This window comes from Phoxinus phoxinus (genome assembly GCF_949152265.1).
Source record: "Phoxinus phoxinus genome assembly, chromosome: 7".
Classification (NCBI taxonomy): Eukaryota; Metazoa; Chordata; class Actinopteri; order Cypriniformes; family Leuciscidae; genus Phoxinus; species Phoxinus phoxinus.
Window position 1 is genome coordinate 14,867,630 of NC_136882.1, and position 21,365 is coordinate 14,888,994.

General features: G+C 41.2%; 1 protein-coding gene across 3 annotated transcripts in view; it reads right to left on the minus strand.

Moving 5' to 3' along the window:
- Nucleotides 1-21,365, minus strand: part of tmtops2b (teleost multiple tissue opsin 2b) — an 80,869-nt gene that overhangs the window by 27,931 nt on the left and 31,573 nt on the right. For all 3 annotated transcript variants that reach the window (XR_013798371.1, XR_013798372.1, XM_079618999.1), the window contains exons 2-3: nucleotides 16,419-16,744; nucleotides 3-236 (exon numbers count right to left, since the gene is read on the minus strand). Coding sequence is in view for 1 of the 3 variants with exons in the window: in XM_079618999.1 (XP_079475125.1) it covers nucleotides 3-236; nucleotides 16,419-16,744 (560 nt within the window). In the remaining 2 variants the exon portion in view is untranslated. The remainder of the gene's footprint in view (nucleotides 1-2; nucleotides 237-16,418; nucleotides 16,745-21,365) is intronic.

The following is a 21,365-nucleotide window of genomic DNA, read 5'->3' on the forward strand; positions in this document are numbered from 1 at the left end:
ACCTGTTTGTTCATCAGGATGTATATTAGCGGGTTGATGACTGTGCTGCTCTTGGCGAGGAGAGAGGGAACCACGCTGGCCACGGGTGAGATGATTCCTGGCTGGCCAAATGTAGCCATCATGGCCACGACACCATATGGCATCCAGCACAAAAGATAACACACCACGGTGGTGATAACCATGAACAAAACATGGTATTCGCGTTTTCGCGCTGCTGTCTTGCGTATCTTTCCTACCTGAGAAAGAGACAGACACAGGGACACGTATATGTGAGGGTTTAAAGGCACACTGTGTAAGATTTAATCAATTTTTCAAAAACCACTAGAACAATGTTATATATGTTGTTGATTTGTGTACTTGCATTATCCCAAATGTTTCTAAGAATGTTTAAACCCAGAGAAACAAGCAGTTTTAACCAGGACACAAACATTGTGTATTGTCGTATAATGACATCATACCTCCGTTACCCGCGATTTCTAGTTTTATTTAAATTTTTTATTGTGCACACCAAAGATGCTTTAATATATTATTCATTTAATTAGACAGTTGAGCAACTGCTTGGATATATTCATCGACAGAAAACTAATCATTGCTATACAGCTCAACACAGTTAGTCTTTTTGCTTAAATGTCGTTTTCTTGATTTACCGCGAGTACCATATTTACCATTTCTAATATCGATCTAGCTCACTGCAGTGTGTAACAAGTGTCTCATATAGCCACAGAGCGAATGCACAGAGTAGCATTATAACAACTTATTTTCACACTCAAATGTTTCTAATATGATAAACCAGCTGCTGCGTTACCCCACATACGCATGACCGGAAGAAGCGGAAGCGGCGTCTGCGGCATAATAAAAGCTCCACTGCCCTCTCATTAGCAATCGCTCCGGCGGCCTCGTTCCACTCCAACGGCTTTCGGAACGTTAATAAATCTTTACCACATTACCGGTCATCCATGGATATCATTTCTGCCTGAAAAAACTACGCCTTTGTTTTGAATAAACAACGTCTAGTGGCGAAAAAATACATAGTGTGACTTTAAGAGGTTGTAGAAAAAATTTACATTTTCTTAATTAATTTATATTTGTCGATTAATCTGTGTGCATCAATCCAAATGAATCAAATGATTGTCTTAATTTATATAAAAATGTATTCTAACACAGGGCTGTTGAATAATTATTCTGATAGTTAATGAACATTTAAAGGGTGCAATAGAACGCCGCAGGGATGATGTATTTTTGTAGGCCAAAACCTGGAAACCAATTACCATTTTAGCACTTGCGGATCCATCCTCCAAAAATCTGTTTTTATTTTTATTTTTTATGTTTTTGGTTAAATGTCTTAAATAAGGCATGTTGTTAACACAAGCTCAAGATATTTAAATATTTAAATACATTGATATTTTATTTGTTTGGCCAGGCAGTAGCATTAATGCTTTTTCATCCATTCGAAATGTCATGATGGCCAACTTGCAAAAACTGAGAAACAATAACCTTACTGTTCATTTATGAAAAAGTACTGATATCATTATGACACTGTGGGTGTGGGTGAAAGTAAGTGCTTTTTTGTCTTTGACACTGTCCCTCACGAGGACCCTTCATGAAATATGGTCCTTACCAATGCTCAAAGCGCACTCTGAAGCCTGAAGTCCTGTATAAGCCACAACATTCAATCCAAATAGACATTTTAATTAACATCCCTTTCAGAATGGACAAAACAACAGTCTGTACTTACTGTATCTGAGGTCTCTGTGCATGATGTAGAATTGCAACGCGTAAACTCATGAATAACAAAGTATGGTTGCAGAATGATTTAAAGGGGCCAAATTTGCCTTGATCTTTTGGTATATAAGAGGTCTTTGTACCATTAAAACGTCCTGCAAGTTTCATAGCTTAAGACGTCCTCCCCATTATAAACGAATCATTTATTTAATCAAGCTCTAAATACAGCTCGTTCTGGATCCATGGTAAGAAGTGACGTCACGGTACGAAGTGACGTACCAGCGTTTGCATAATGACCGCCTCCAGCACAAGACAACTACGCTTAAAGCGCAAGACAACTACGCTCATTTCGTATCTGTCAAAGAGCAACTAGGGATACCATCTAGAGTTCTTCAAATCAACACATGGAGGACGTTAAATGCCAGTTTTCAGTTTATTCTCCCAAGCCAGGAAAGTGCAAGGTGCTCACAGGTGCCAAAACATGAAACATCAAAAAGAAAAAAAAAAATAAATAAAAAGACTTCAATGTACCAAAACAATCACCTTGGATCAGGTATCACAATTCAATCAGAGTACTCAGCAGATACTGCACTCACTACCACCAGTCTTAGACTCCCTGTCCACTTCCTCAGATGAGCATTTATACACATGGGTACAACCATTTCTCAATCATAAAATGGGGATGTATTAAATACCATAAACATGTATTAAAGATCATATAACCCAATTCCCTTCAACACACAAATTTAAATAACACAGCACAAACTTCAGTTCAACCATAATTATAAAAAGTATAAATATAATTATATCAATCAACAATAATTATATATAAATAACTTCAGAACAATTCCACCCCTTACACACCATACTTGGTATCTCCCACTCCCATGATGCAACACAGCACAGGTACAAAAAGCACAACAGAAGTCCATTCCGGTCTTTTACTAAAATCCAGATGGCCGCCACCATGCATGCGTGCTCAGGTGGCCAGTCTGAGACACAACAGTCTTGTTGTAGGTGCATGTTTGTGTGGGTGTGGGTGTAATCCATCTCTCCCTTCGCTGGTACATCAAGGTAAATAAAGTGTCTTTTAAAAACCCAAGTATGTGTGCATGTGTTTTTAGCAAGGGTTAACAAGGAGAACAGAGGGCAGCTCTGTGACACTTCTTCCCCCTTCTGCAGACGACCACTGTCGTCCCGAGTGTCAAATCTCCACCCCTCCAAGAACTGGGGTTGAAAAGTCCGTTTTAGTATTTACCTCCTCTGGGATACGGGACAAAAAGTCAGCCACCTTGTTCCTGGCTCCCGGGCAGTATTTCACGGTGAACTGGTAGGGCTGGAGAGAAAGAGACCATCTCGTAATCCGGGCATTAGAGTCTTTCATGCGTTCCAACCATTGCAGAGCTCGATGGTCGGTTTCTAACACAAAGGGTCTCCCCAGTAGGTAGTACCGAAGTGAATCCGTGGCCCATTTAATGGCCAAGCATTCCTGCTCCACTGTTGAATAACGTGTTTCTCGAGGGAAGAGTTTACGACTCAAGAAGACCACTGGTCTGCGATCTCCGTCCACTTCCAGCAGTAACACCGCCCCCAGTCCAACTCCAGAGGCATCCGTCTGCAGGATGAACGGTTTCTGGAAATCTGGGCTGAGCAGAACCGACTCTCCACATACTGCCTCTCGTAAGTCCTGGAAAGCTCGCTCACCCTGCTCCGTCCAGACCACCTTGTTGGGAGCTGTGGCTCTAGTGAGATCTGTAAGCACAGAGGCCCTGGCAGAAAAGTTAGGTATAAACCTGCGATACCATCCCACCAAGCCCAGGAAAGATCTCACCTGTTTCTTAGTTGTGGGGGGTTGGTAACTTCGGATGGCCTCTATCTTCTCCTGCTGTGGGCGAATGAGTCCTCCTCCAATCAAAAATCCCAAGTAGCTGATCTCTCTTTTGGCTATTGTACCCTTCTTTGGGTTGATGGTAAGACCGGCTGCCTTAATTCTCCCCAGGACTTGCCGCAGATGTTGACAGTGTTCTTCCCAGGTCTCACTAAAGATGACCACATCGTCCAGATATGCTGCAGCAAACTCCCTGGTGCCTTGCAGGATCTGGTCCATTAAACGTTGGAAAGTCGCTGGCGCCCCCTGCAGGCCGAATGGCATAACCTTGAACTGGAATAGCCCAAACGGGGTTTTAAAAGCGGTCAGTTCCTTGGCTCTGGCAGTTAAAGGGACCTGCCAGTACCCCTTACATAAGTCCACCGTTGATAGGTATTTGGCTCTGCCCAGTCTTTCCACCAACTCATCAATTCTTGGCATCGGATAAGGATCTACCTTAGACAGACTGTTAAGTTGTCTGAAGTCAATGCAAAATCTAAGGGTGCCATCCTTTTTGGGGACTAGAACAATGGGGCTACACCACTCACTAAGGGATGATTCAATCACACCCATGGAGAGCATAATGTCTAGTTCATCCTTAAGCACTGTCACCAGGCGTTCAGGGATCCGGTAACTCTTCTGGCGGGCTGGAGTTGCCTCCCTAAGGATGACATCATGTAGCACCAGGTTAGTACACCCAGGTTTCTCCTGAAACAGCCTGGGATCCAACAGCTGCTTTACCTGGTCTCTTTGAGGTTGCTCTAGATGGGATATATCTACCGCTTGTTGAGTGCAGCTGGTTGGGAAATACTGCTCTGTTGGTTCCTCTTCCTCCCCGACCACACGAACAAAAAGTTGTGCAGCTCCGGTCTCCTTCCTGGGGTGGAACTCTTTCAACAAATTAATATGAAAGTTTTGCTTTTTCTTCCCCCGCTCTGGCATTGAGATCTCGTAGGTGACTCGACCAGTTTTCCGCACAACCTCATAGGGTCCATGCCACTTAGCTAGCAACTTATTCTCATTGGTGGGTAGCAGCAACAGCACATTTTGGCCAGCCTCAAACGATCTCTCCCTTGCCCTCTTATCATACCAAACTTTCTGAGTTTGCTGGGATTTTCTCATGTTCTCCTGGGCCAATGATGTCATCTCTTCCAGACGCTCTCTCATTTGGACCACGTATTGGACCACACTGCACGTACCATCCTTGGGTCCCTCCCACTGCTCTTTAAGCAGGTCCAAAGGACCTCTCACCTGCCGGCCATATAACAGTTCAAATGGGGAGAAACCTGTGGAAGCTTGCGGTACCTCTCTGTAAGCAAACAACAGATAAGGTAACCATTGGTCCCAGTCGGACCCTGACTTGGAAACAAACTTGCGCAGCATGCTTTTGAGGGTTTAGTTGAAGCGTTCAACCAACCCGTCAGTCTGGGGGTGGTAAGGTGTGGTCTTAATGGCCCTAATTCCCAACAGTTGGTACACCTGTTTTAACAGCAAGGACATAAAATTAGTACCCTGATCTGTTAAGATTTCATGAGGAATCCCCACTCTGGAAAACAGCTGTACAAGACAGTTAGCTACCTGTCTAGCTTTGATGTTTCTAAGGGGGAAGGCTTCTGGGTACTTGGTGGCATAATCACAGAGTACTAAAATGTACCGATTCCCATTCTTACTTCTTTCCAGGGGCCCCACTATATCCATCCCCAGTCGACTAAATGGTGTATCAATGACTGGCAATGGTAACAAATGTGCAGGTGCAACCCTCCTTCCAGATGTCATCTGACATTCTGTACAGGTACGAATGAACTCCGTTACATCCGTATATATCTTTGGCCAACTGAACCGGCTTGCAACCCTTGCTAACGTCTTATGCTTGCCTAAGTGTCCTGACCACGGAACAGCGTGCCCCAGAGTCATAACTGTATGGCGCATCGATTCCGGAACAACCAATGCTTCAACCTCCCCTTTCACCTGATAGAGTATACCTTTTTTCACTATGTACTTTTCCTCCATCAAGCAAGATCCAACAGCCTTTCTAACACCATCTACTTCAGACACCTTCTGAAACCAGTCCTGCAAAGTAGGATCACTTCTCTGCATTTCAGCTATGTCCTCAGGGATTGTTATATTAAGAGGGCCTTCTGGCACAGGCAGCTCCACAACCTGCCCTTTCACACTACCCTCAAACTTACGTGTACGCCTTTCCTTTTTAGATTTGCGTCTTTTCTCACCGGTCACCTCAAAGTCAACATCAGCAAAAGGCAACTCATTAAAGTCGGCTGTAGCACTCTGGGCTCGGGTTACGGCATAACAGGGCTGAACTTGGGGGACCAAATCACAGAGAATGGGAAGATCTTGCCCTAGGACTACTTCATGAGGTAACTGGGACGCAACGGCCACCCGCAACAAAAAAGTCTGCCCCTGCACTGTTAAGTAAATCTCTGCCGTCGGATACTCCCTAACTTCTCCATGCACACAGCAAACTTTAATGGAATTCTGGGAAATATATTCATCTTCCGGAACCAAGCTATCATGTACTAGAGTCTGAGTGCTACCCGTATCCACTAAAGCCTTAGCAGACTGACCATTCACAAGTACCGGAGTCAATATGTCTGTGGGGCGTGTCTGCACAGACTCATGAGATGACGTATGTGGCAGGTAGGGGCGAGGAACATAACAGAAAGCCGAATGCTTAACCTTCCTGGATGGACAACAGGGCTTAGTGTGTCCTATCTCCCCACAATAGTAGCACCTAACTTCCTGCTGGTTAGTTCTATCCCCTTGCTTGCCAACAACACTCACTTTACCTTGGGCATAACCACCCTCACCCCCAGACTTACTTGGCCATCTTTGACTCCGACCTCCAAAGCGGCGCTGGGCATCCCGGCGTGCAGCTAGGTACGTCTCTGCAAGCTTTGCTGCTTCTTCTGCCGTGGCTGGATCATGCTCCTTAATCCAAACTGCCATATCAGGGCTTATCATGCGCATAAATTGCTCCAAGATAATAAGTTCTGACAACTGCTGAATAGTACAGGTCTCTGGCTTCACCCATTTCGAGAAGAGATCTTTCAAGCGCACATAAAGCTCACGGGGGTTCTCGTCTGGCAGAATCTCTGAGGAGCGAAACCTTTGCCGGTAGATCTCTGCATTAATCTCATATTTTATAAGTATGGCCTCCTTGACTTTATCATAATCCTCAGCATCATTCCCATCCATGGCTACATAGGCACCACGTGCCTTTCCCGTTAACAGGGGAACCAGTCTTATTGCCCAATTGGCTTTAGGCCATCTGCATGCAGTGGCCATCCTTTCAAAGGTGGTTAAGAACTGCTCAATGTCATCATCTCTTGTCAAGGGATGTAATCTTGGCTCAATACTTCCTGATGATGTACCTTCTCCTGTTGGCACTGGGCTTGTAGACGTGTGCTGACTTCCCCTTTGGTCTCCTCCAGCCTGGATCTCTAAAACCTGGTGCTGAATTTGCTGGAATTGGTGCTGCATATTTCGCCAACGCTGGTCTTGCTTCACCATTACTTGCTCCATTCGATCATCACGGGCGGCCTGGGACTGCAGGAGAATTTTAACCAGGCCAGCCAGTTCTGACACCGTTCCCTCTGTTGGGCCCGCTGCAGGAGTAGTTATTGCCTCATCCCCACCGGCAGCAGCTGTTGCTAGTGGTAACTCCGTAGAACTGGGCAGCTCCAGATTTAATCCCAACTGTTCATCTGAACCCACACCTCGGTCTTGTCTGGTCTTGGGTGGCATAACGATCCCACTTCTGACACCACTTGTCAAAGAGCAACTAGGGATACCATCTAGAGTTCTTCAAATCAACACATGGAGGACGTTAAATGCCAGTTTTCAGTTTATTCTCCCAAGCCAGGAAAGTGCAAGGTGCTCACAGGTGCCAAAACATGAAACATCAAAAAGGAAAAAATAAATAAATAAAAAGACTTCAATGTACCAAAACAATCACCTTGGATCAGGTATCACAATTCAATCAGAGTACTCAGCAGATACTGCACTCACTACCACCAGTCTTAGACTCCCTGTCCACTTCCTCAGATGAGCATTTATACACATGGGTACAACCATTTCTCAATCATAAAATGGGGATGTATTAAATACCATAAACATGTATTAAAGATCATATAACCCAATTCCCTTCAACACACAAATTTAAATAACACAGCACAAACTTCAGTTCAACCATAATTATAAAAAGTATAAATATAATTATATCAATCAACAATAATTATATATAAATAACTTCAGAACAATTCCACCCCTTACACACCATACTTGGTATCTCCCACTCCCATGATGCAACACAGCACAGGTACAAAAAGCACAACAGAAGTCCATTCCGGTCTTTTACTAAAATCCAGATGGCCGCCACCATGCATGCGTGCTCAGGTGGCCAGTCTGAGACACAACAGTCTTGTTGTAGGTGCATGTTTGTGTGGGTGTGGGTGTAATCCATCTCTCCCTTCGCTGGTACATCAAGGTAAATAAAGTGTCTTTTAAAAACCCAAGTATGTGTGCATGTGTTTTTAGCAAGGGTTAACAAGGAGAACAGAGGGCAGCTCTGTGACAGTATCATTGTCGCGCCCGCGCGCTGCGCGCCTCACAAGTGTTCAGTCGACGGACAGCGAGTGGGTCTGTGTACAGGGAAATTACGATGCCGCAGATGTGCTATTCCTGGCTGTGGACAAACACTGATACAGAAAGATCCAGACGTCAGGGATAAATGGATGCACTTTATTTTTTGCGGACGTCTCAGTCACGGCAGTGTTAGTTTAAGCGTTTGTTCTACACATTTGAAGGATGACTGTTTTGAGAACAAATCCCAAAATGATGCTGGCTTTGCTAGAAAACTGTTGCTCAAAGATAAGTCCGTGCCGACTATTCTGGGCTCAACAACGACGACGCAAACTGTAAGTAATGTATTTAAAACTTTAAACTACTTTTTAAATACGCCGAATCCGCAAATGTTCTGGCTGGGGGCGTTAATAATTGATGCATAGGCACTGACGTTAGCCAATCATAACTGTGGGCGTTAACACTGAACTCTTAAAGGGGAAACACCCCCAAAACAGACTTTGAATCAGAGGATGAGAAACAGGGTGGGAAAAGGTCATAAATCACTACATTTTAAAAGTTTTTTGTAAAAAAAACTATAGTAATACTATAATTGCACCTAAGGGAACATAATAATCAAATAAAAAAAAACATGTCATGACCCCTTTAAATAATACTAATATCACTTCTGCGTACAATACAACGTGCATACAACGCACAGATAAGCGCAGGGAGTTCCCCTGGGTGTTTCGGTGGCAGATAAAAGAGGCAATTTTCCTCTAAAAAAGCTGCACGGCGGATTGCATCTTTTTAAAGATGCATTTCTGCCCGTGCCCTTCTGTCCAGGGCATGTAAGTTTACCTCATCTCTGGTGGCGAGGGTTCACAATGCCGTTGGTCAGGCCGCCTCCGCCTTGCATGTGATGGCCATCCTGCAAAAACGTAGGCCAGTAAGAGCTGTGCATGTAAACCTCACTCCCCTGATCTCAAGAAGAGCAGTAGTTACTGACGCCAGAAGCTGCTGTCTTTAGCGTCCTTTTTAGCACACCCGCCTTCCACGGCGAAGACCCCGGTTCGAATCCTGCTCGGAGCGGCTCGAGTAGGACCAGTTATACAAGTTTTCACTGGAAGATCTGCATGAGGTACAGTATCGACCAAGAGGTGATGCAGGAACTTTGCTAAGCGATCGACTGTGCCTTACGAGCTACGAAGGTCACGCGATCTCCACATTCGTGGTCCAGGAGCGTCACCTGTGGCTCAACCTTGCAGAGATGTGGGATGAAGAGAAAGTACACTTTCTTGACGCTCCCATCTCTCAAGGTGGTCTTTTCGATGACACTGGAGAGGACCTTGCACAGCAGTTCTCTACAGTAAAAATGCAGATGGAGGCCATCAAGCACAAGCACAGACCTTTATCTCTGTGGCCTGGACCTTTGCTTTTTTGTCTATATCCATCCACTGTCACACTCTACGCCATCTTATCTGGTTTGCTGCATGCAGTGCATATTCAATTACCCTCAAAATTGGAACAGTCTCTCCTCTTTTAATTATTTGAAATCAACTTGATCTGGTTGCGAATGTGTTTGTCTTTAATTAAATATATACAGAGACCAGCCAAACACATCTTCACATCTTGCCGTTCAAACCGGAACCAGGGACCCCAATTGTCAGTCTCGACACAACGTCTTGTTTCCTCCATCAGGGAACGGAGGTTTCAATAGTAACTGAGACGTTCATGCAATATACTTGCATACAAACACCCACACACAGCAACACAATGGAAAAGAACATAAATGTTGTTAAAGGTTTTCACAGTTTAATCTTTCTCATGTTGAAGACGTATGTGTCTTAAATAGCCACCAATGAAGAAGAAAAAAGAGGCTAACCTGTCAAAGCTCTACTCCTCTTTATAAACTTTCCCTTTCATTCACACACGCCTACAGAACTCCCATGATTGACAACTGTCGTCACACTTGCTTTGTGTAATTGTGCAGCTGGGACAGTCTATTTGTTCCATGTGATTGTCTCCTTTACCAAGAGACATTAAACTCTTCACCAGTTATCGATCTCTGCTGTCTGAGATAGAGTGAAGAAAAGAGAGAAGGTGCAGAAACTAAATGAGGCTAAATGGATCAGCCGTGTTCCACAGAGAGTCACAACTGAAGTGTATGATATATATATATATATATATGTATATGTGACCCTGGATCACAAAACCAGTCATAAGTCGCAGGGGTATATTTGTGGCATTAGCCAACAATACATTTAGTGGGTCAAAATTATTGTTTCATGAAGATATTTAGTAAATTTCCTACCGTAAATATATAAAACATTTATTTTTTTGTGAGTAAATGCAGCACAATCGCAAACATAAATGGACAACTTTAAAGGCGATTTTTTTCAATGTTTAGATTTTGTGGCACTATTTTTCAAATAGTTGTATCTCTGCCAAATATTGTCATATCCTAACAAACCATACACCAATGAAAAGCTTATTTATTCAGCGTTCAGGTGACGTATAAATCTAAATTTCAAAAAATTGATCCATGTGGTCCAGGGTCATATATATATACTGTATACACACTGTATTGTAGTTGTACAAAAGCCATGCCACCATGGGCAAGACCAAAGATCTGTCAAAGGACATCAGAGACTAGATTTTAGACCTGCACAAGGCTGGAATGGACTACAAGACCATCAGAAAGAAGCTTGGCGAGGAGGAGACAACTGTTCGTGCCATTATTCGGAGGTGGAAGAAATACAAAATAACCATCAATCGCCCTCAGTCTGGAGCTCCATGCAAGATCTGGCCTCATGGAGTAAGTATGATCATGAGAAGGGTGAGGGGTCAGCCCAAAGCTACATGGGAGGAGCTTGTTAATGATCTCAAGGCAGTTAGGACCACAGTCACCAAACAAACCATTGGTAACACACTACACCGCAATGGATTGAAAACCTGCAGCACCCGCAAGGCCAAATGAAGTATGTCAATGAACATTTAAATGATTCCGAGGATGTTTGGGAGGAAGTGCTGTGGTCAGGTGAAACCAAAATTGAGCTCTTTGGCATCAACTCAACTCATTGTGTTTGGATGAAGAGAAATGCTGACTATGACCCCAAGAACACCATCCCTACAGTCAAGCACGGAGGTAAACATTATGCCTTTGGGCTGTTTCATTGCTAAGGGTACAGCACGACTTCACCGTATTGAGGAGCTGGCAGACAGGGCCATCCCATGTACTGTCAAATCTTGTACGAGAACCTCCTTCCCTCAGCCAGAACACTGAAGATAGGTCATGGATGGGTCTTCCAGCATGACAATGACCCAAAACATACCGCCATGGCAACCGAGTGGCTCAAGAAGAAGCACATTAAGGTCTTGGACTAGTGGCCTAGCCAGTCTCCACACCTTAATCCTATAGAAAATCTGTGGAAGGAGCTGAAACTTTGAGTTGCAAAATGACAGCCAAGAAACCTTAAAGTGTGTATGTCAGGTTAAATTTTTAATTATGATTGACACAAAATAGTGAGGGGAAATACACGTTTCACAAGTTGATGTATTGTTTTGTATGTTATTCGATACCTAAAGGCAGAATATAAGATGAAAAAGTTCGTTATTTTCAGTCCTCACTTAAAACTGCCCATCCCCCTAAACGAATCGTTTGACGTCATAACAGGGAGACGTCTCCCCAGCTCGCTGAGCTGTGTTGATAATTGCACGAGTGATAGAGCGAGAGAATTAGTGATTAGGACATTTATTTAGTTATTTAGTTAGTTATTTAAGTTAGGTAGTTAGTATACGCAGGCGTATTTTCACGATGGTGAATTACTGCGTTTGTGCTGTGTGCAAAAACACCGTTAAAACCGGTCACAGAGTCCACTGTGTTCCGTGCCTGGGTCAACTTTGTTCGGACCAAATGCGCTGACTTCAGTGCTGCTTCGGTATCCAAGACTTCGGTCATTTGCAGCGCCCATTTCACTGAGAAGGACTACGCGGTTGGAGATCTCATGAGTTATAAAATGGGATTTAAAACCGAGACTGGTAGCTGATGCGGTGCCTACGGTGCTACTGAAGCAGTCGATCGCCCCCCCCCCCCCCCCTCTCTCTCTCTCTCTCTCTCTCTCACACACACACACACCAACATATTCCAGCATTGCAATCTTGACACCGCAGGCTGTTCATAGCCACGGAGCTTCAGAGCTAAGGCGGAGCTACAGATTAGGTATCCCTAAATAACCCGCGTATAACAGTAAGCCAACGTTAGTTCCGCATGAATTAATTTGCACGCGAGTTTTATTTATTTTCATACCGTGTATTCTCCGTGTATATTCAAGCACCGAACCGTGACGCCCGTACCGTTTCGGTTCAATACGAATACATGTACCGTTCAACCGCTAAGTTATGCCTATACTACCAGACACCTGACCAACTCTCCACTGGTTCTTCTTCACACCAGATATTTATGTTTCTTCGATATGAATTATTTACATTTCTGTTTGGCTCCTCATCTGTCTCCCGCCTGGGAGGCTCAAAATTGTATGGCTGTGGGCCATCGTATAGGTTTGAGGGGGATTTTGGATCTCCTCAGACTCAAAACTCTCCATACTTCAATAGAACTTTGTTGGCGCGACTCCCTTGTATGACGTCACAGCTCAGCCCTTGTTTTAAAAATATGATCTTGACAGAAATGGCTATAAATCTTATTGCAAGGCAGTTACAGTAATAATTTTAATGCTAATTACATTTTCACTCAGACATCTAACCCTTATTCAATATATCTAAAAAAAAAATTTAACCTGACACACACACTTTAAGGATTTAAAGAGGATCTGTAAAAAGGAATGGACCAAAATCCCTCCTGAGTTGCAAACCTGGTGACCAACTACAAGAAACGTCTTGCCTCTGTGCTTGCCAACAAGGGATTCTCCACCAAGTACTAAATGAGGTTTTGCTAGGGGATCAAATACTTATTTCACTCACTGAAATGCAAATAAATGTATAACTTATAAATAATGTGTTTTTTCTGGATTTTTTTGGTAGATATTCTGTCTCTATTCATTAAAATAAACCTACCATAAAGATTATTGACCCTTCATTTCTTTGTAAGTGGGCAAACTTACAAAATCATCAGGGGATCAAACAATTCTTTTCTCCACTGTATATATACAAATATATATATATATATATATATATATATATATATATATATATATATATATATATATATATGAATCTCTTGATCAAAGCGCATGCGAGGAAGAAGCAAAAACAAGTAATATCATAATTATGTAAGTCGATGCATATGTAAAATAACGCGATCACCAATATTCAACAGCATAAAATCAAAACGCTGGCGGGGAAAGAGTTAAATATTTGCCAATTTAAATTCAAACAGCAACTAAAATATGCCAAGAAATCTTCCTTGCCATGTTGCTAAGCACATAGGAAATTATCCCTAGCATAAATTTTCTTCTGGATCAAGCTTAGACAGATCATATTTGTTGAGACTTTTCATTCCAACTGAGATGTGTGTTTAATTCTTAATGGATTACTGGGCTTTATGTAAACGTCACTAATGAATTGGCAAGGCTTTCTAATTACATTCACTATAAGTGACATTTACAGACACTCCTCTTCCTCCTTGATCCTCAGTGAAGTAAAGGCTCCTTAATTTGTTACAAGCACCCGCCCTCCCTCTGCGTAAATTACATTTCTCTGCATGTGATTGATGGTGAGTAGATGAGATTAATGTCTGAACTTGTCATGGTAGCCAATTTATTACATGAAACCTTCACATTATATATGAAGCATTATATGTAAGCTTCAGATTTTCACCCAGCAAGTCACAGATGTGAGTGTGAGAAAATGTAGAGATTAATATTACATCAGAATTTCAATATGATAAACTGCATATATCAGGATATGTCACAAATGCAGGCTTGTACAGATAAAACTGTCCTTCTCAAGCCAGAGTGAAATGTTATCCTCCTCACAGCAGCCAACTGAACCCAATTACATTCCAGTGACCGGGACGCCCAGATAATACAGCATCCAGATCCAATCACACTGCTATACACACAAAGAAGATTTGTTGCACTCTTAACCGGTTTCTAAAGGAACCAGCCACTTGGGCAGAACATGCTGTAAAAAAATTTAAGAAAATACATTTCCCATGTTTGAAATTAAGATGACTGTCTTGATGACGGAATAGCACTTTTTTGTTTTCTGCTTGTTTTCTTACTGCATGTCTGGTCACCATGACAACATATAGCTTCTTTGTTCAGATTACAGGTAAGCTTTTCAAAGCCCTTTTCATTTCTCTTCTTTTTTTTGCATTCAGGAGGGAGAATAAATCTATTCAGAGTTGGCATCTGACAAGGTGTGTATTTTACTTCTCAGTTGGAACTAATCTTTAACAAAAAAGTATGTCAAGAAAATTGAAAGCATGTTATTAATTGCTTTTCATGACATTAACGCTTTCCCCGCCATTGACAGAAAAGTTGTTCATTTGTGAGATAATACTTGCCCGCCATTGTTGGAATTTTCGGCTTTCCATGTTTTCACTGTTAAACAGTATCCTGGAAATCCAGAGTTCTCGCGAGAGCACAATTTGAATTTGCTCAGCGAGTAGTTCTGGTGTCGAGTAATAATGCTCATTAAATATGCCCCTCTATCTGAGCTGCACCAATCACATCGGGTTATCTGATATAGTTGGGCCAGAGGCGAGATGACATTACCGGTAGTCATTAGTAAACATTGCAAGATGGCTATGGATGAACACCAGTTGTTTGAAACGACTTTGGGCGCTACAACAAAAGTTATAGACTTGCCCTTTTCTCTAAAAGAGGAACAGAAGGCGGCGCTCGAAACGTTCCTTTGCAAGAAGGAAGTTTATGCCGTTTTGCCGCCCGGATACGGCAAAAGTATAATCTACCAGTTAGCTCCGCTCAAGTTCGAACCCGAAGACAGACACGAGAGGCAGGGAACCAAGTAGTTGCAAGTTGCAAAAGAAAGAACGCCGTGGATCAGGAGGTGAGGTGAATTAACAGACTGTAATATTCAGTTGGACCCAACTTTTCAAATGTAATCAACATTTTCCTAAGTACTAGATGTGTTGAGCTATTTAACATGACATTTGAATTATATTATGCTGAAATGAACGAAATTACTCATTCGTTTTGCTGAATGAGATTCAAAGATCCGAGTCAGTAAAATGATCTGAACTTCCCACTACTACTCCGCTGGTAGCTAAGCGTATGGGGCTTAGTGATGCGTCACCCCGTGTATTGTCGTGATTGGTCGTAATGTTAGCCAATTGCGTGCAGTGAGATTTTCAAATGTATGCTTGGTGCAGCCCCTCGAGCTGGCCGATTTTCATTAATCTTTCAGATTTAGGTCTGGGTTTCCAGGCTTTTAAACAGTAGAGGAGTACAGAATCTCCGGATCGAAACAGCATGCGAAGAAGATGAAGAAACAAGCGACATGCATATGAAATAACGCAATTACCGACATTAAACAGCATATAAATCAAAACTGCCTCATGTTACTTAATAAAATGTTGACCCAGGACTAGGTATAGGACTGTGAGGTGTTGATGGACTTGATCTACTCCATCTATGCTTTGATCATCGTTCTGAATCCCATCCAGATGTTGGGAGCTTTTTTGCTCAAAATGCTTTTTTTTATGAAACGTACCAATTTAAGTGTTGATCAAATACATGAAGCTAGAATTTGTGTGAAAATGATCAAAAACCCTGGCTGTGGCTGGCAACTTTTAAAAACAAATGCTTGTGGAGAAAGAATAAATGCAGATCTTTCATGCCGCAAACTGGACCAATACGTGATTGTCGTGAGCAACTATGTTTGCTTAAAAATGCAAATGACTTCAGTGTTTGAGATTATATAAAATCAAACTCTTGGCATGTTCTCTGGATGTTTTTTTTTTTCCTCTCTCTACAGGTTTCTTCTACTGCTCATGATTCTAAAAAAAGGGGGGTTTAAATGAACCGTTAACAAAGTTGGATAACCATTTTTCTGTTCCAGCGACCAATTAAAGTCTACTTCCTCTGAATTAGCACTTCAGTAGGTTTGTCTGAATGTGAATGATTCAGTGTGCATACAGAGATTTGGCAGCATCTTCAAACATCTTGAGATCCTGTCAGAGCCTTTACAAATTCAGTAACATAAAAGAATGTAGTGCCTCTAATCCCAGGCCGTTTTTTTTGACACACAGCACAGAAACGCAGTTTACCTGTTTGACAGCATAGAGGAGTCTTCCGTAGCAGTAGACCATGATGAGCACCGGTAAGCCCAGGCAGAATATAAACAGGCAGATGATGTAGGCATGAGACTGGGCCGTGCGCTGGGTCCATGAAACAGAACAGCTGGTTCCCGCTCCCTCCAGCCCGTAACTACTCCAGCCCAGAAGAGGGGGCACTGTCCAGATTAATGAGTACAGCCAAGAACCCCCTACCGCCAGAAGAGGTTTGCGATAGTCTGGACCACGTTTATGGTACATCGTCAATGTGCTGTAGCGGTCGTAAGAAAGAACCACCAAGGATATTAGAGACACGATACCTGCGAGAGAAAGAGGACAAACAGTAAAGGCCTGTTCACACCAAGGACGTTAACTATGATAAAACAATAAAACAAGAAACGTCTTCTCACTGTGTGTGTGTGTTACTTTAAGAGAGGGACCATACATCTGTAGTTTTATTTTCTTAGTTTTTTTTTAAATAATTATATAACCATTAGTCATTTATGTGGTTATCCTCATTTTAGTCATTATTTTATTATTATTAATGTTTGTGTTAGTAATTTTGTTTTTTCTGCTGCTGCTCTTCTTTGGCTTTCTCAAAATTTTTCAAATTTTTTTAACATGTGTAAATATTTGAATGAACATAAAAGTATTCAACAACTGGGACAAAAACTGCACAAATTTCAAAGACATTTGAAGAGCATAAATGAAATAATGAGTCCCTGAAAAAAGGGGGTCAATGTCAAAAGCAGTCATTATCTGGTGTTACCACATGCTTCAAGGACTACAGAGCATCTCGTCCTCATGGACTGCACAAGATATTTGGCAGTTCTTGCTGGGAGGTGTTACTCCAGTCTTCCATCAAGGCATTCACAAGTTTTTGAACACGTCTGGTGGGACATGGTAACGTGGTTTGGCACAGCAAAGACATTATTTGTGCTGTCTCCTTGTAGCATTGTCTTAAGCATCTTACATTATATTACGAGCATAGCATTTGTTTGCTCCAGTCACATTTGTAGTCCTCATGCCTCCCTGCAGCAGGACTATGATATGTTCACACAGGTGAGCAGAGACCCTGGGCATTTTTCTATTGGAGTATTTTTTTCAGGTCTCTATAGTGTCCTAAGTTGTTGTAACTGTGACCCTAATTGTCGACCGTCTGTGAACTCTTACCCACGGTTTCACAGAAAAGGCTTAAGCCTATAGTCCCAGACTAAAATGCATGTGTGAGCTGTTTTAACTGCAATTTGCACTGACATATCTTAAAATATAAGAACATATCAAGCCAAGGCACTCGAGAATTTAAGGAAATATATAAAAAGCCTTTATTCAGTAATGGCTTAGGCAAGTAAAAACAGGTAACAGATAACTGTGTGTGTGTGTGCGTGCGTGCTTGTACTGTATAAATCACATCAATAGTGTTTTTAAGCATTTATACTTGTATTCCACAATAATAACTCAAGTTCTTTTAAATAAGTTTTCAGATCACCAGTCATCAAAATTCAGTAAACATTAGTCACAAGCACAAAGATGTACGGTACCTTTAATTTCACCAAGCTGATCGCTCACTAAAAAACCTTGAGACTGATTCACGGACGTGGAACACGTACAAAAACAAGAGGTGGGATTTATTGCGTGAATCAATCACAGCCAATGGAGGCATTCCCTCATTCATTCTCAATAACCCCCCACTGAACCCCCCACACACATTAAACTCAATGGGCTCAGGGGAGGCAATGACTTTTGGGGCCACTGTAGATTTTTAAAAGTCTTGGTTGATTTGGTTTGTTATTGTCTCCAGAGCACCAATAAAGGCCAAGTCCAAAAGGTTGTACAATGTTTCTCTCTGAAAAATAAGCTTTCATTGAAAAAGTCACATAGGGACATGACCTGTTATTTCATATTTGTCATCTCAAGGCTTTTGCCACAACACAAATCCCTTTCAGCTGTTTCACCCTCTGACCTTTCCAGTACATAGACACAAACTTTCTTTTGTACATTCTTTATTATTCCGTTGTTTAGTCACAAACCACACCCTGTGTCTCTTCTCCAAATTTCTGTCCTTCATGATTAATTAACCATAATAACAAATCTTCCTCAAAAAGAAATATGAGTTAGCAATGCAAGGTTGTGGTCAAACTCTACCAGAAAAGACACACACACAAAAACCACTCACACAATTGTTATGCCCTTTCACACATCTTGGTCCTATCTCTCCTTAATAAGAAACAATTCAATCTTATCTATAATGAAAAGGTAATGAGCAAGACAGCACAGTATGAAGCTCTTCAGTCCACATTTACAAACCTCTCAATAAGCACTCGACTGATGGACACAGGGATAAGTCCTCCGGAAAATGAAAAATTGCATGCACTGGTTTGTACAAATGGCCTCTCATTATCACAATGATGTAATGGCCATGATATCCATGAAATGTTAGAGAATTAGACTTAATGAGTTTAGGTCCCTCAAAATCAGCAGAACGTGAGACGACTTAATGTGTTGTTCTGCTACCTGTACTGAAGCCTATATTAAGCCACAAAATGTTTCATTTACATTTATTAATTTAACCATAACTCACAAATGAGGAATATAATCAGCAATTAATCGTAAGTGTGTTCACATAACATTACTGTATTATTTTTTTGAAGAATTCCACTTTGCAGCAAGACATTTCTGAAAACATGGTTGGGTGATGGGTTTGATTTAAATGAGGAAAGGTGGAAATCAATAGGGAGAGTGAAACAGGGGAGCAGGTAGTGAGACACATACAATAGAGGATGAACACATAGAGTGTTAGAAACACAGTCATGTTTGGCTTCCTCACAGACTCAATAGGGTGTATCTCCTGATGCAGAGCCCTGCTGTGAACTGAGGCTGCAGGAGAAACTGCTCAGATGAAAATATTCACCTTAGTTCCTTACAAAGAAACCTTAGATATACAAAAAAATAATATATGCATTCTTGACTCAATCTTCACACCCTTCATCCTCATATAAATTGAAGAGATCAATAAACTTGCCTTAATATTTTGACAGAAATGTCTTGCTGATAAGTAGAAATTCTTACATTATGATTTGAACGAATGAAATATTCTTAAATAGGCCATTTTATTATTTTTTTGGGGGATCTACTAGATGTTCGAATGTTCAAAAGACATTTTGTCACATATTTTACATTGATGCAGAATCTCTGTTCCCAGTCTGTCAGTAAACACTCTGGGGTGCGTTTCCCGTACAGTTACTACGTAGTACGATGCATCGTTGGAGAAATCAACAAGCTAGTCACGACTGTTTCCCGAAACCATGTTGTCACAAAGTGGTCGTTCAACCACCTTGGTTTATGACGTCACGCACGTGGTGGAGTAATAACTTCTTTTAATGAAACTGTTTGAGATCGAATTAACGCTATATGTTTTGATATAAATTACAGACATGGCATCTGAGGACTATTTCTCATTTTTCTCAGTTATTTTGCTTTATTTCCAGATTCACTCATAGGTTCGTTCTTACAGTAGAGCACGCTCGCACATGCGCACTCTTCAAAAAACTACGCTTTAAATCTCTTGACAAACTAAAAGACGTAAATGACATTTGATTGTATTCTAAATAAAAGATACAGATTGTACTGAAGGTCAGCTTGCTTATTTGGCTCAATATAAGGATTTATTGACTCCAAATGTCATGTAAACTAGAAAATGTGCTTCTAACGACAGGACGAGAGCTGTTGTTCCAACCACACAAGTCTGCGATGCTGTTTGCGAATGTTCGTTGGAACGATGGTTTCGGGAAACACCGACACGTTGAGCTATGCTGATAACGACGGAACTTGCGACCATAGTTGGCTAGCGATGCTTTTGGGAAACTCACCCCTGATTAGTTCCAGTCTCTATGAAGCCTCTCCTTCTGAAAAGGGCAGAGTGCTCTGATTGGTCTATATATGTAAGTACCATCTAAGAAACCTGTTGCTGTGGCAGGTGTCTTTTACAGAATCTTGGTTTTATTATTTTTAATTATTGTTAATATTCTCTTTATACAATTGAAGTTACCACATGGAAGTGAAAAAAAATGCAAATACATTTTCTGCTTGAAAATTAATTTAAAAAAATGCCATTTTCTCAGATTTTTGTTGAAATAAAATAAATGTTTTGTTGTTGTTTTTTAAATAGATGCCCCATTTATTTATTTTAAATATTCACTGTTTATATTCTCACAATTGTGAGTTTACAGTTATTCTGACTCAGAATTACATGATATAAAGTCAGAATCGCAATACTGTGGTTATAAAGTCAGATTTGTAGGGATATAAACTCACGTCAGATGGGGGGGAAACAAATCAAAAAGTGTATTTTTCGTAATTCTGACTGTAAAACATGCAATTGCGAGTTTATATCTTGCCATTCTGAATAATACATTCAGAATTGCAAGATGTAATTTAGCAAATTTGAGATAAAAAGTCGCAATTATCTTTTCAAATGTTTTATTCTGTGGTGAACAAGCTTCCGTATAAGTAATTCCAAAAGCACCATTCAGGTGTCACAACAGCGGTCCAGACAACTTGTGCCCTATATTCCAAGTCTTGAATATCTTACCTGGTTGGATATTTTTGCAAATACATATGGTCTCATGCTGAGACCACTGATGTTTATGTGTTAAGCTTAAACTTCAAAACAGTGTGATAATTATATACTGTATTATTAATCATTATTCTGGTGCTATAAGGTCACCCCATAAACTTTCATTTTAAGTGCCTTTCTGTTTTTCTGTTTTCATTTTAAGTATAATTATATAATGAGTAAAAACATATATATATATATATATATATATATATATATATATATATGTTTTTACTCATTGAAGGATGAATCAAAATGAGTTTCTGTTTTAATCAATAGTAAGTTGCATTTCACCTGGCATATTCATTTTACAATAAAAGTATATT